Source organism: Falco peregrinus, chromosome 4 (genome assembly GCF_023634155.1).
Source record: "Falco peregrinus isolate bFalPer1 chromosome 4, bFalPer1.pri, whole genome shotgun sequence".
NCBI lineage: Eukaryota > Metazoa > Chordata > Aves > Falconiformes > Falconidae > Falco > Falco peregrinus.
In genome coordinates this window covers 77,849,106-77,865,804 of record NC_073724.1, presented here as the reverse complement: position 1 = coordinate 77,865,804, position 16,699 = coordinate 77,849,106, and the positions used below count along the sequence as shown (strand labels likewise).

The 16,699-nt window shown below is 41.3% G+C and overlaps 1 protein-coding gene across 8 annotated transcripts in view; it reads right to left on the bottom strand.

Annotated features, from left to right (window-relative positions):
• The window catches only part of KLF12 (KLF transcription factor 12), a 246,896-nt gene that overhangs the window by 9,540 nt on the left and 220,657 nt on the right, over nt 1-16,699 (bottom strand). For all 8 annotated transcript variants that reach the window (XM_055803101.1, XM_055803102.1, XM_055803103.1 and 5 more), the window contains one exon: nt 12,173-12,330. In XM_055803101.1, coding sequence (XP_055659076.1) covers nt 12,173-12,330 — 158 coding nt within the window. The remainder of the gene's footprint in view (nt 1-12,172; nt 12,331-16,699) is intronic.

The window sequence follows — 16,699 nt, the reverse complement described above, 5'->3', positions numbered from 1 at the left end:
TTACTCTGCCAGCACAGAAACTGCTCTGGAGCTCCAGGAAATAGAGCCAGGCTTATGTTCCCTAGGCAAGGAACTTTATTTACTGCAATTGCAGATGCCCTATGTACTACCTGTGCGCTTGCAGTTCCTTTCATTTGTGTGTTATTTAAGCTTCATTTATTCATCAGTCTAGCAGGCTCCTGGCAACCATGCCATTAAGTAACCGTGAGGTAGCACCATCTACTACCAGGACAGACAACATCCCAGTGATCAAGTTCCAAGCTGATTTCCTTCTCTGGCATAAACTCACCTCTCTCTGGTATACCAGGTGAGTGCCATGTCCCTTCTTATTTGTGTCTTCTTCAGACATCCCCATCCAATTTTTCTGCACATGGAATTGTCACCATGACTCCAAGTTAATACCTCACTTCTCTGCAGCCCCTTCCTGCAATGGTATTGAGCACTTTGAAAGACTGGTAAGATTTTTATTCCAAATATAAGTCAACTAGAAAATAAATGTAAGGGATTGTTCAGGGGTACAGGATTAGCCATCTTGTCAGCTGTACTTAAGCCTTCATCACCCTGGGAAAGAACCACATGCTGAAATCCCACTTTTGAGAAGGACAAAGTTAGAAAAGCACTTGGAAACAAAACTTGGCTATAGGTTTGTGTAGCTTTTCCAGACTGGGAGGGTGGGAGCATAGAGGAGATGCCACCCCTCACCCTGTTCACAAAATACAATGGGTTTGAGTCAAACTTGCACAGTTTAATAGGTGGCATCTGCCCAGCCCTGCTATCTACAGCCACATCTTTATACACACAGTTTCTATTGCCATTACTCTTGGAGGAGTATTCGCTACATAAAAACAGTGATGTCCTAAGGATTTATCCCATATCAAGTCAAAAGAAAATAAATAATTCAGTAAGCATGCCTCTGCCTATGTTCAATGATGTTGAATTTTTGAGTCAAAGTCAAGAGATGTGCAGCTTTGCAGGGTTGAGGACATCTCCTGGTGACTCCTACTTTGGTTTCTGTTACAGGATATTATGCAATATATATAAGGTGTAGTATTTATGTCAGCCAGTTCCAGCTCCCATGCAAACACCAGGATTGTTCTGAAACACATGGGATAGTCACACTGTACCCATATTGATAGGACTCTGGAAGGGGAAATCATAAATTGAAAACCACAAATGATGGCTCATTAGATTTTGCATTTCTACTAAAAATAAGCAATTTCAGGCAGAAAAGAATCTTCTTACAGCAAAAACACTATCTGATAATGAGCATCCTCAGGCACTGTGAGAAGATGGCAGCTTAGCTTTTAGACACAAGGGAAAGGGAAAAATGACAATGCTTTTTTTTGTGTGTGTGTGATATTTTTCTTAGTATAATTTTTTAATGAAAAAACATCAGAGCACTTATAAAGCACTTTCCAACTTCAAAGTGCCTTATAAAGCTTTTTTTAAAATGTAATCCTTCATAAAGGTCTGTCTTTGTAATAGCGCTGTGTAACAAATTATCATGTACATTCTGCAGACAGGAAAACCAACACAGTGAGCATCAGCAACCTTCCCAAAACTGCAGAGAAAGTGAACAGCAATGCTGTGACTTACACATTAGAACCACCTTACTTTCTGTAATGAAGCTGCTAGATCTCAGTTTCATCCCTATGAAAGTTTAAAATATTTTCAATCATTTTGATAAAAAAAAATCCAATTTAATTGCTTAGATACCTTTCTAAAGGTCATTTGGGATCTCCAAGTTTCCAAGTTAATGATCACTATATCTCTTCGGTGAACATAGCGAATTTGACTTTTGTGTTCCAGTATTGTCAAAATATGCAAATAAAATATCTTTCTGGGAAGAGATTAAAGTTTTCTATCAATTGAGCAAGTCTGGCAAAACAATTTCTACAAGCAGAACAGGAACATACTGTGCTGCCTGAGACACATCTTGAAATTCAGGTTTTTTATTCCTTGTTCTCAGTCTGACTTAGGCAGAGAACAGGGACATGATTTTTTCATGTGAAAAGCAGGAACAAAATGATTCAAAAATACAGTGACAGTCTCTACTCTAAAACAAAAGACAGAACTTCATCATGCTTTTGGCAGCTCTTGAACCAATTACTTAAAGCCTTCACTTCTGATACTTCAGGTGTGAGTCCTTTTCCCACATCACAACACACAACTACCTTTTCATTTCACTGCGTTGCTGAGCTTGGGTCTTACTTGCCATCCTGGCCCTTCTTACTCCTTCTGCAAGATCAGTACTAGTTCAGCAACCTTACCCCTCTCCTGCTTCTGCTATTGTCCTGCACGCCCCTCTAGGTATACAGGTGCCTCAATTTGCCGTTATTTTAATACAAATTGTAGCAAAAAAGCCTTTATGACCAGAATTAGAAAATTCAGTTCTCCACAATTTAAGAAGGCAAATCCATTACGCTAGTCTCAGCACTGTTCTGTCATTGCATGCACAGGAGAGAAACGAAGAAGGGGAATCCAAGAAACCTCTTTTCCACATTTTCTCTTTCTGGGCTTCTGCACAGAGACTTTGCCCCACAATGGGACATACCTAGTACTATATGAGATACAAATGAATTAACGCTCTGCGATGTAGGATTAGTTCCGTACATTGACAAGGGCATTGCTGACATAAAATGATAAAATTTTAACTCCCATAAAACCAGAAAAAATACAATTTTTGGAAATGTAAAAGGCCTCTTCCTGTGCACCTGAATCCAGAAGCCAGACCAAAGCCCAACAGTAGATGACAAACATGATTTTATTATCCTTCCTGATAATTTTTCCTGAGTGATGTGGTACATGTATAAATATTTAGTATCTGTTAAGTGCATATATACACTTATCATGTATGTATGTTTATATATGTATTTGTAGTGGAAGATGGCACGAAGCTTTCTCCTTCCCTCCAGCCACAGCAAATATATGGGAACTATCAAACTTCCAATGCTGTAGGGAAGGCTGATATTTTCCCTTGTACAGCTGCATTCACTCAACAAGTTATCTGGGAAAGGTGACGCAAGAGATCTGTACGTCCATCAGCAGGCAGCTGCACTGAGGGTGCCAGGAGACCTGCACGCTGACTCTCTTTAATTGGGTGCTGCAGGCCTGGGTTTTAGCCTGGCTTTCCCAAATAAAACACCTTTCCTTCATCGAAAATGTATGTAAATGTATGTCATTGTGAATATAATAAAACACATTTCCATCATTCAATACTCCTCTGGAGACATTCAAAACCTGCCTGGATGCAACTCTGTTCAACCTGCTGTAGGTGACCCTGCTCTAGCAGGCATTGGACTAGATGATCTCCAGAGGTCCCTTCCAACCCCAACCATTCTGTGATTCTGTGACTGTGGTCCATAACCGCAAGACAGACACCAAACAAGTGACACTTCCCTTTCCATCTGCCCATGATTCTGCTACTGTCACTCCTCCTGGATGCTCCAGGGATTGCTCCACTATGCTCAAGAGCAATAATGATGTTTCTCAGTATAAAAGCTAGACCTTCCACTACCTGTAAAAAACAAAAGAACAAACAAACCTCCAATAAAATAAACAAAGAAAAAAACAACAACAAAAAAGTTTTGCACAACTGATTATTTGTTGTTTGCACTGTGCTAGAGGTCAGGCTCAAGCAGAGGCCGGGACCCTGGTGTAATGGGCTGTCTGCAGAAACAGAACATTACAAAACACCCCTCCCATTTAGGCAGATGAGTTGTGAATGGAATTAAACTTCCCAAATGAAGAGATACCATTTTTTACCACCATAAAAAGTAGAATAAATATATACGATACTAAAGAAAAAAATTAACTGACAAAAATACATGACAAGGAAAAAGATTATTAGAGGTAATGTGACCAAGATACCACTACATTTCATCTCCTGTGTGGAGAAAACACTGAAGTGCAGAAAATAACCCCTTGCCCTACAGAGATGTCATCTGATCTTCTTCCTTTCCCATTGAACATGAAGCTTTTGTAAAATCTCCCCAGTCTCCTACCTATTTATCTGCAAAAAGTGAAGACTGAAGACACTAGCTTTCAGGCTCGTACTTCTTGTTTCCTTTTAGCCTTGGAACAAAGAAAGCAGAACTTCCTCCCCTGAATAAAACGTTAAAACAAAGGCTTTTGTGAAGCTTACTTGCAGTTTTGAAATGCTCCACTCTCAAAGGCTGTGTTGCCGATCGAAGGCTGCCCTAGAAAGGACAGGGAGCGCACAAGCAAATCCACGCACTTCCCAAAAGACACAGGGTATCGCCAGTAATGGGCATTTCAGCAGCAAGTTGCTCTCCTGTTCCCTCTGTCAAGGACTGAATAGGCTGCAAGAGTTAACGTCCTTGGAAACCCTGTATTATGTATTTACTCCTCCAGAACTGGGTGCAACATCTGGGAAAGCATTTTGGAGGGAATGGGAGTAGAGAGGTCTTTCTCGCCTTCATGCCACTGCAGGGCTACACATGGTAGGCCACAATCATGCCTGAGACCTTAAGTGAACTGCAGTTCTTTGGAGGTAGAATATTAAGTACTAAATGGTTTGCTTAGAGAAAATTTTATTCTGCATAACGAAATTATCATTATTCCCTCGTGCCACACACAGACAAAACACATACGCACCCCATATTTACAAAGTCAAGGGGCACTGTTGCAAATATTTTTCATAACCTGGAGACTGAAAGCAATCACAGATGCAATTAGACTTGCTTTCCCATCAAAGTACCTTGGAGTAACCACATGGGCACTCTTCCATATCGGCACAGCATCAGACCTACAATGCAGAGGAATGACTCCCTGTGTGTAAGGTGAATTCAGAGCTTGCAAAATGTGCCAGAAATGAAATCATTTAACTTTCCACAGAGTGGCTATTGGAAGAGAACTGGATGTACAAGCTCCTTGTGGTATGGACACCTGCCCGTAAGTAGCTGGACTCAAGACAACTATCTCACTACATCCAGAGGTTCTCATTTCTGAACATCACATTACTAGGCTGTGATGGCATTGGTGTGCCTGCCTTTATACCCTGGTACTTATTGCACCAGCAGACATCTGCTTTTAAAAATATTTCTGTCCTGAAAGGTGAACACCGTCAAATCAATGGGAATAGGTTGAGGCTTCAGCAGCCCTGTTTATTAAATAATCCGTTTATCTTCTAAATAGAAACTGCATGAAGAAATAGCAGAAAAGCTAGAAATGAAAACTTCCATGAAATATACTGGTTTCCACATTGGAAACCTCTACTGTTTATTGAAACTGGCAGTAAATTTTAAACAGTAAAAGAAGGTATTTCTTAAAAAAAAAAAAAAAAAGTTATCACCCAATACAAATAGAACCCCCCTATTTTACTTAAAGCAGATTAGTTTTTCAATTGGCTTTGTTTATTTAAATTCCCAGTTTCTGGAACAGCATGTGAACCTGCTGTTGCAGCTGTTTTCACCTGACAGATTTACGTGGAGGAGGGAGAGCTCTGGGGTAAGGGCTTAGGGAGCCCATAGGACATGAGAACAAAAACCTGGGCTTTGGAATAGCGAGTCTGGTCTGGAGAGTAGGTAACAAAGAGGTGTTAATTTTAAAGTAGGCCAAAAATCTACACAGTTCAAGTCAAATCCAGAAGGATTATTTAAAAAATGTTGCTTCCTCCCAACATCTGCCTAAAGAAAGGCTTACAAACCTGTAAATATCTCTCTGGAGCTCATAGCTAGCAAAAGGCATTAAACAGACCTTAAGAAAACAACGGGTAATGAATAGAGTTTCAAAACTTACAGAGCAAAAATAACTTTTTTTGGTGTCTCTGACTTCTTAAGTCTGCTCTGAAATTGCTCAAAGGAAAATGTGAACAAAGACTAATGACAGGGGCCCTCTCATATTAAAATAATACATGGAGCAACACTGAGTGAGAGGAATGCAATGTTTGAAAAAGCACAAACTAAATAAAACACCCATGTACTCACTAGCCTTCCCTCTTCTAGGGTAGTGTCTCAACCCAGCTATAAAGAAACATCTCAGGGAGGAAATGTTACTTTCTCAGGTACAAAACTCTATTTCTGAGATGTTTACTGCCTTCATGTAATGCCGCTGAAGACCCCCTGACACTGACAAATAGGCTTCATTACATCTATGGCAAAGGTATTTGCTCTCATCTCTCAGGAATGATATAGGCGTTGATCAAGGACAAAGCACCAAACACTAAAAAATTCATCTGGCCTGGGGGCTATATTCAGCCTGCCTCTGTAAGTGCCTAATGAAGCACCCACATCTTCTGCAGCAGCAGCACTGAGAAGAGTGACTTCGACCTGGTGCTGGTTGGGGCTCTTGGATGAAAAGCAGCAGTTGCAGCCCAGTATCTGAGCCCCACAGAAGGTGCTCTGGTTACAGCTTTTGCCCTCCTCCATCCCTCCAAGGCAGGAGCAAAACCACGGCCGTGGCTATATGATGCCCTACACTCACAGACTAAATCCCTTTCTACTTCACACCAACTGCAAAGTCCCAGGCTTTTGCTGCCATTGACCCTAGAAGGCCACTCTGCCACGCTCCTCCAGAAATTTCTAACTAACAACTAAAGGAAGGTTGCACAAAAATACACGATGCTGATTACTCCTATAATAAAAGAAAATCCTATGGAGATGGGAGACAGGGAGCAGTCTCACGTTGTAAAAATATGTCCAACACAACCCTAAAGTGGGCATCTTCCTTCTTTATTGACTTCTTCAGGGTAATTCACACAGCGTTTCAAACTCCTTGGCCTTCTCCATATAGTAAGAGGGTAGACACAATGAGCTAGAACTGGATTTAGCTGCGAGCAACTTTAGATGTGAAATCCAAGACAAATCAAAACTCCCTTTAAATGACAACGTAGCTGGTTAGGTTTCTCAGGTCACAGTTCCCATGCCAGCACTGCTTTGAGACATGTTCACACCACCCAGTGTATTCTGCATACTTAGAAAAAAGGGAAGAGCTTCAAATACCCTCCACAGGTACTACCCATTACACATGTTTCAAGTTTCTGTGTTCTTTAGCAGGCCCCCTAACAGACAGCATAATTTGCCTCTTCAATTTACATAATATGCCTCAAATTTACATGCTCTCCCTATTTAAGAGGAGTCAGATGATTTCTATGAAAACTGCCTCATGATATGCAAAAGTTAGCTTTGGTACCAACAGGACTTTCATTCAGGTTAGAACAGAATACTGCAGACGAAGCAGCTTGTGGATGAAAAGTGGAAGTACCTTTTAGTCATGTGGTCAGCCTGTGGGACAGTTTGTCTGTGACCAGGCTTACCACCGCATGCGTGCCCTGGGACAGCACGCACAGCCAGCAGCCACTGCCCTCCAGGGTCTCAGCTGGCAGCCAGGGCCTGACATCCCTTGATAATCATGTTTTTCATTATTTAATGAATTAACAAGGCAACTGAAATCAGTATGAATAAAAAAGGGATTGTGTGTTTTTCGTATGATCACTGCTATCTACCCGAAAGGTGTTTTCACTTTCTAATGTCTCCTTTGCATTCTTTCTGGAAACAAGCCCAAAGAGTCCTGGATGTGTCTTCTTGTTTTCCCTCCAATTTCTCCCTGAAACAGACTCCCCTGTCCTCTCTTTCCATACACACACTCTATCCACAACTATTATGTTGATTGAGGCTATAATGAAATCTAGTATTTCACCAGACTTTACTGCCTTGTCTTTGATCTGAGAAATGTTGTGACCATAAGGCTCTGTCCTGCTGCCTTCACCATATCCAGCTTATGAACCTATTTTCATTATAGTTACAGATGATTGAAAAATAATGACAAGTCAAGTGAAATTCAGCAAGGAAATTGCAAACGTTTTTGACTGCTTTGCAGCTTTCCATTGACATTTCAGAAATGTTCAGTCAACTAGAGGAGATCAAGATGTATGTCCTCAATTTCACAGCATGAAAGTGTCTGTTAGTTTTTTCCTAAAATAATGAAATTTAAATAATGCTTTTTACATTTTTCACAGATCTGTGATTTCCAGTTTCACCAACTTCACAGAACAATTATTAAAGTCTAGTTTTTATAACCAATATTAGTGTCTCAACAGAAGGCATGATTTGACTCTCTGATTTACATAAAACATATCAGATTGTCATCATCTCTCTTCAGAGGGAACAGTGTCTGTAGATCTTTCATGAACCAGTAGTAGAAAAGGAAATGGCAATTCGATGAGATAAATATTTTTTAAATTAAATTTTGATGGGGGGAAAAAAAACCCACCACCGTGGAAGGAACCACTTTACCTAGCCTGCAGTGCTCAGCTGTCCACTGGAAGTGTCAATGGCAACTTTAGTACTGTCTAAAAGGCCTGAAATAGCTGTTACAGATCATAAAATAACACTACGGTGGTTCAGCTCTCCATCTTCGAAGTAAAACCAGCAAACTGAAGAAGGCAAGTCCCACTTAGGGCTGCATGGGTGCAGACCTCACTGGGAACAGCACTTACAGATTTCCCTATTCCTGTGGCTGACACCACCACCTATGCCAAGTGCAACGCAGGCATACACTGACTGGGAATGCAACCCAGGGCTGCTGGTTTTCCCATTTTTAAAGATTAGTCTTTTGTAGAGTCACACATTAGTAATTTTATGTAAGTTCACTGAAGCAGAACTAACGCAACACAACTCCGGTGAGCCAATTTCTCACAGTTTCTCCTTGCAGAAAGAGTTGATAAACCTGAGCTGCAAGATTGCCTGTGAGCCCCGAAGGCTCCCCATCACACCCGATACCTCCTGATAGCTTTATTTGACGATTTGGCAAAACAACAACAAGAAGCTGATACTAGAAAGAGAAATTTAATACCCGTGCTTGTGATTTATTACATGCTCTATTACAGGTTTCACTTGCCGTTTTTCTAGTTGGAGAGATGATCGGTAATTCAAGCTCGCCCCCCAGTGGACTCCATGCCCACACCAGCACCAGACATTTTGAGGAGATGAGTGAGAAGTACTGGGGAGCTAGACAATAGCATACTTCAAAAACCTAGCAGTTAATCGAGTAGAATTAAATGCAACTGTTACCGTACGGTTTGTTTTTTTTTTTCATTTTTAAATAAAAGAAGTATAAGAAGTAATACCTTCCAACCAACAAAGTTGCTCATCCTGTCAAAGTAATGCGTTGTTTTTCCTCCTGTAACCAAATGACTGTGAATGTTTCAATGGCTATGCGTATAGAATCATGTTAAGTTGGAAAGGACTTTTAAGATCATGGAGTAAATGAGGAAAAAAAAAAAGTTCTCAAACACATCCTGCTTAGGATGACAAACAATTGTCAGCGAGATCAGCCTGCCTTAAAAAAAAAAAAAAAGAGTCCAGATTATGCAATGCCGAGTTTCTGTGATCTTTTCTCAGAAAGTTTCCTACTGAAACTTGCTCACCCTTGCGTGCATAGCTGTCATACTTCATTTATACTTATCCAAAACTGCACTAATTACTGTGGGTCATATGTGAATAATTAACTTCTTTTGCCTGAAGCAAAAATAAAGGCCAAGATAAAAAAATTAAGATGAGATTAATACATAGAATATGCTCATGGCCAATGCTATATGAAGTCTGAATATACCAACTGCTTACCAAGACCTGAGAAGTGTTCTGTAAAACACAGTTAATTTTAACAGCACAATACAGATTTCCTCACTGGATCTATTGGCTAAATTCAGCACTCACCTTCTCTAGACTACACTTCTTACATTGCAGCAGGCATGAAGACATGCCAACCTAAAGCAGTTAACAGCTGAATGAAGGTTTTTTGGGTTTATGTTATTTTTCTTTTCTCCCTGACAGAGTAAACCAACATCCAACACGACTGCAAAATATTTCAGGCAGTTGCCTTTTAAAGGGCTGGGGATTCGTTTCAGCCAGCTAACAGCCCGGTAGGTATCGGGGCTTCCTCTGTACTCAGCAGTGAAAGAGAAGCACCTTTGCAAGCCAATCCCTGGGTCTACCTGAAGAGGGAATAACGTGCCCCAGAGGTGCCAATCCCTCTTTGACTACCCAGAGATCCCAGACAGATAGCATTGCCTAGACACCCAGCTGTCAGGGAACCAAGGCTGGGGAGATGGATCCTATGATTAGAGCAGGTACAGAAACTCCCTTCATGCTACTGGAGAGTTACAGCTGCAAAAGCTGTAATTAGCAACACCATTTCAAGCCTTTAGTGCCTAGTTTTGAGTACCCTGAGTGCACAGCCTGAGATTCAGTGGTGCACACTATCTAAGCCTGATTTGGGTGCGTTACCTGCAAGCGCTGGTCTGCCATGAGATCACTAATGAATTACAGACTCATGACAAATGTGATACACGGTGTTCTAAGATGTCACGCCAGAGAAGAACCTTCTGTTTTTCTGGGCTAAATTGCGTGTGACATTTCTGAGGTTGTACACATCTAGTTTTGTAACTGAGCTCCTTGCGTGATCCTTGCTTATACTCCTGGGCTGCTCACCAGTCTTGCAGGCTAGAAAAGAGTGACTGACCCCCGCTGTGGTACAGGCACATAAGTGGTATTTTTGGTTCAAACCAAACAGTCTACTGTTTTCATGCCTCTACTGGCCTCTCCGCCTTCTCATCTGCTACAGATATAATGCTCAAAGAGATACAGCAAGAATAGGAAACAAATTAGAAATCAGGGTGGGGAGAAGGAAAGTGACAGAGTAGAGTCAGATTGGGATAAGAGAAGTAAAACAAGAATGACAGAGAACAAGGTGAAAGGGTAAGGCTATATAAAATATATTGGAAGGGTAGGGGTGAAAGACCACACTGAAGATGGGAAAGAACAGGGAAGAGGAAAAAAAGAATTAAGACAAGACATGATAAATCAAGAGAGAGGAGAAGATGCAAGCATTAATAGGAAAATATGAAGAAACTAGAATAACTGGCCTGGAGGGAAATGCAATGAAATTCCAAGATTACCAAAACATTTCTGCTGCTTAAGGAAGGACTCTTACCTTACAGAAATTGGTTTAGTAGGGGATATTAAGATGGGAGCCTTGTTCAGTATTCCTCTCAACAAAAGTCCTACCAACCAAAAGACACGTTGGAAAGAGTGATGGAGACGTGGCCTCATTAGAAATGGAGAAGCCACCACTTAATTTTTTAAAATAGTGTCTCATACTCTTTGGAGTACATCACACCACAGAATGTGCCAGCAGATTCTCAGCAAAGAACAACATTGTGCTACATGCTGGATAAACACCATCTTTTATCCAAGGAGTTACAAGAATGCTGAAGTACGTTAAGAGCAGGGAGATCAGTAAGTTTAATTTAAGCAAATCAGCAGCAGAGTAAGGAACAGCACTGGAATTCAGAGCATTCTGTCCACTGCCTTTCTAGCCATCCAAGCAACCCCCTTTTAAATTGCTCTTGATGACTTCAACTTGCTGCACTTGAGTTTATCCACAAAATAACAGCCATTACACATCATTGCTTCAGCTACCTTTACACGCACGTCATGTAGACTAGTACTGGACCATAAAGTTTATAAGGATACCAGGTACTGATTGTTAAGTGTTATCATCACTGAATGAGACCCAGCTCATCTAGGCACCCCTCCTGCATCTCTGTTGTAGGGACCTTAGTGCAATCTGTTCTCATAAAGTAACTGTCTTCCCTCTGTAGTACGTGGTAGGTGTCTCTGAAAGCCTCTGGAAAGAAATACTGAGGTCTTGACTTTAGATTTGAATAGAACTGAAGGCATTTAGTGGCACCTAGCATTCAAAGGCTACACCTGTAAAACCAAGTAGCAGCAATAAGAGCAGGTCTGTGGAGTGAAAAAAATGGCACTGAAGACCCACGTCCACACTATGCACTTCTTGAGGGTTTTCTTTAGACTAGCTCTGGTTGGTGCCAAGCAATGACCACCCGTTGTTGAAGCAAAGCAGGTGTGTCCCTGGAGCCCACTTTTCCGTTTAGTTTTATCTGAAAGAAGTCTGGTTTGTGCTGACACTGCTCCTGTGCTGTGAATTGGGGATGACAGAGAAATTCAATTCAAAAGCACGCTCTTGATCTGCGCCAGAATGCCAATGCTGATGCACTCGCAGACATCTCTCTTATTTAGGTACAGGCCTTTGGCTCTTAGTGTAGGATGACAATCTCAATAGGTCCTAAATTAGGCAGAATGGAACCTGCTTTTCTTAACTGTGGTACCTGGTGCCAGCAAAGTCTTACCTGTGTGCGTTCTCCGGTGAGCCTTCAGGTGGGAACTTTTTGTGTATACTTTGTTGCACCCCTCAAAGTCACACCGATGGATGCGCCGCTTCCTGGAGTCTGGAGACTCAGACCTTCTCTGACGCCTTGTGCTCTCAATACTGAATGGTGAAATTGAACTAAAAAACAGAACAGAAGCAAAAAAATGAAGCAAGAGTATGGTGTATACCCTGGGCCTCAAAAGATCATCAGAAGTGAACTTAACAATTAATTAAATATTTCATTTTCTACAGTGTCATCCACAGCACATATTTGAAACAATCTGTGCTTTAACTAGAACGTATTTTGCAGTATGAAATAATTCAAGTCATGATTTAGAAGTGCTTACTGCGGGAGAAAACACCACGATCCTTGAAATATTGCTGAGATATATATATATATATATATATATATATATCAGTATATATGAAATACCTGATAATAATCAGGTAGTCTGACCATCTGAGCTTTATTTCTATTTTACACATATCCAGATGCAGGCTTACTGAACCCTGCTTTCTAGACAACTTTATATATAGCCTCCATAATTTCTCTTTGACAAGTTTAAATAGATAAAAATCCTGAAAAATTTTATGTGGAAGTGTTTCCAATACCCAGATCTGGAGTATGGATCCCTGCATTTGGCTGAGCACTTACTGTTTGCTTGCATACAGGTTGCTAACAGATCCGTATCAGCCCGCAGCAGTGATTTTTCCATTTTCTTATTTAACATTTCTGTCTATTATCTGCAAGTCAAAGAATTCTATTCCCCTTCAGACCACAGATAAATAAGAAGTTTATTAGCACAGGGCCGGTGAACAATCCCCACAGAAATGTGAATGCTCATTGAAGCTACTCCATTTACAGTAACGCCCTAAGGCCTACCAGTTACCCCAATTTTAAGCAATTAAAAATATAATTTAGTCATGCTACTTTAGTTTCTAAATACAGTGTGGGCCGAGTCTAACACTTGAAGAAAGCCTGCTACAACACACTTGCATTGGTTAGATAAACTTGTGTCATACACTACTATCAAACTGGTATGCCAAACCCTCATTGACTGCCATTAATTATATTACCCAGCTATAAGTAATTATTAATTCATCACCTTATCAACCCCATTACAGTTATACTGCACGGCAGTCACGTTCATCTACAGTTACACTAGCCTGTTTAGCTACTTTAAGTACTGGAACAACATTGGCCTTCATCAAGTTTCTGGGGCTTCCCCCACATTCCTGGGTTTATTGACATTCAAGGTAAATGACCGAGAGACTCATCAGCCAGCTCTTTCAAACTCTTTAAGATGAACGGAAAAGAAGTAAGCATGAACCTTTGGGGAAGCGAAGATGGGCATTTGTAAGAAGCACTGATGTTGACGCACCTGCTGAGAAGCTTCTCTGTCAACACCAATCTGCAACCTTCTGTTACAATAGCCACTGCTCTCACAGCTATAGCTGTTCTGGCATAAACTTCAGTTGTAGACATTCCCAGAATTTGCTGAGGACTATTTATAATGGGCTAAAACTTTGCATAAAGCATCTCGCACCATTAGCCTGTGATGTCACTGATGTTCCAATTCTCTGCACACAAATATTTGAGCCCTGAATTAATCGTAGTCCAAATGATGCGTTTTTCTTCTGGTTTAAATATTTTTACAGTACAACTTTAATTTAAAGCACTATTTTTAAAAAAATGGAGTAGTGTCTTTCTGACAGCTGTTTTTTTCTTTACACTTGATATATAGTCACAGCTCACCTTCAGGCAAACAAATATTCCAGATTAGCTATTTTTGCCTATAATACAATGTGTGTAAATGGGTGTGGGCAGTATTTCTGAAATACGAGAGAAAAATAGACAGAGGGCTATAATACCAACCTTAACTACCAAGAACTAGTCCTCAAGAGAGTAAGACACATCAGCACTTTAACTGTGTGACAGAAATACAGGTATGTTTAGCTGTCACAGAAATGGCTTAGGAATTACATTTAAGCATTTGCATCTCAGGGGAAACAGAAGTCTTGGGTTACATGATTCACTGAGAATGGTCTCGCTATTCCAGTGTTTTCTAAACACCCCACCAGCTAAAATAAAAAGCAAACATGCAAATCAAGTCTTAAAGCTCCATACTGAAGGCACAAAATCCAGTGCTCAAGACCAGAAGATCTTTATCTTTAAAAATAAATATTTGTGCACCATTTTTGCTGCATGTGATTTATGAGCTGTCTTAAAAGCCTGTTTTGTAAGAGGGTGTTCAGATCCCGGGTAGTACAGCTCATTTAAATGGGAGGAGGATCAAGCTTATAATGCTGCTGCAATTTCCAGCCCTGAGACAAAATGAACCTTGAGAAGAGTCAGCACCTCGTAAAAAGCTGTCACGTACAAGAAAGTGACCTCACTGCTGGGAACTGCTCTGTGCTTTCCTGGATATTTATACAGGAGAGGGTGGCCTAGAGCAGTGCTGCACAGGTGGCACATGATCACTGCTGCTGTTTCTTAGCTGGATTGATCCCTCTTTCTAATTCCACGCCAAGGAAAATGATCGAGTAAGGCCACAGAAGGTGACATGCATTGACACCAGCCCCCGAGACCTTCACAGCCATTGCTTCCTCAGTGTGCTGAGTAAAAAAGTTACCACCAGCTCGAACCAGCAATGTAACCTCAATACCTTCCCTTTGCAGCAGCACAGGCTAAATGACAAACTAACCGGCAGAGGAGGCTCATGTGGCAAGTGAGAGCACACCTCCAAGGTGATCTCCCTCTGACACACTTCCACGGTGCAGGGGGACCCCACAGTGCAGACACTCACTGGCAGAAAAGGAGCCAGATCCTACCTGACACCACCAGCTTTGCTGTAATCTTACAAAAGCTGTGTGATTTTTTTTAGATTGAGATACCACAGGAAGCCCTAAAAAGAGCACAAGGCCTTTTTTTGAGCTTTCCGAGGTTAGTCCCTCTCACAGCAACTTTCAGTTGACTTGCTGATGTTCTTTCCCTAGGTCATGCAGCGGTAACGGGACATGCTCCTCCTTCTTGAGCAGTTTCTACAAAATACCCTCACTGACCACATAGGCATAAAAAATAGTCCTCAAAATCATGTTTTTCACCTTTTAAAGGCCATCAGGGTTCTGCCAGGTGGCTCTGGTCAGTACAGGGCTCCAGAAACTACTGTTCGATGGCCTCACAATGGACAAAGATTTTGAGAATGGGTATGGCAAGGATCTCACAGGTATTATGATTTTTTACTCATTTTTTTTTTCTTTCTGCTTACAAAGTATTTTTAAATCACGTAAAATAAATACATTTTAAAAACCCTCCAAACCACACACAACACCCCTCCCTGCCCAAACCATATCGTAGCAGCCTCTCTTCAACTGTAAGTGTCCCTCACAGACTGCCCAGAGTGCAGACCTGGAAACATGTCAACAGCTGAGAGCTGCCAGTTCTCCTGTTAATGGCCAAGATCCCAGGCAGTCTTTAAGGCTGAAGGTGAGGTTTAGCAACAGGACTGACACCACACATAACATCCCAGTGAAACTGCAGGATGATTTTTGATGAAAGATAAACTAACAAAGAAGAAAACTGGGTTCTGACCTGTCAGCTTGATGTTTATTTATTTGCAGTTTGTTATTTCTAAAATCAGTGTAATTTTACTTATATATAAAAATAATATTTTAATATATTTATTATACATTATTATATAATATATAATATATTAGGGTAGAAACTGTTACGCTGACACATATCCTGGGAGACTGCTGGTTGCCTCCATGAACAGCTGCAACACCTGTAGTCAGCACTGCTCACAGCATGAAATGAATGAAACCAATGTGAGCATTTAGGCTGATTTACAAAACTTCAGCTGCGTTACTTCCAACTAGAAGTGAAAACATGCATCTCCACAGTGCACACACAGCAAAATGCTTGTCTCTCTGATGGAAAAAAGTCTGGAAAGTAAAACAAAGACTGGGGCTTCACCAGTAGATGGCCATCAAGTTCTGCTGAACGTGATTGGCATTGCATGTGACAGGGATTTAACAACCCTGGTAATGCACGATTGTTTTTCCTTTCTATGAATGCTGCCCATAACCTTCTAGGTGTTTTGCCTCCGTTCTACACAGAGACTGTGAAAGGCCCTTGGCCCAAGTGGTTTTTTATATATCCACCCTGTTTTCTGAGCAGAACAGAGCTGCCCAGGGAACATGGTATGCTTATTCAAACCTTGAACTGTGTTCAGTGCTGCAACTAACCAATGATGCATCATGTGGTGACAAGTCACTGCACGCTGGCTGCTCCGACAGCCTGCTCACGTGCTCTCGTCCTGTGGCAAACATGCGGTGTTACCTTCGGCCACCAAAGGATGAACTTCCTGGTGCTGCTGGCCTCCCTGCAAGCTGGGCCAGAGCTGGCTGACACGGTCAGCAGGAAGCCAGTGACGTGCAGCAAGCCACGCTTTGCTTTTTGCTGTACAAACAGTGCCCCAGCGTTGCGTTTTTGTCCTTGTGATTG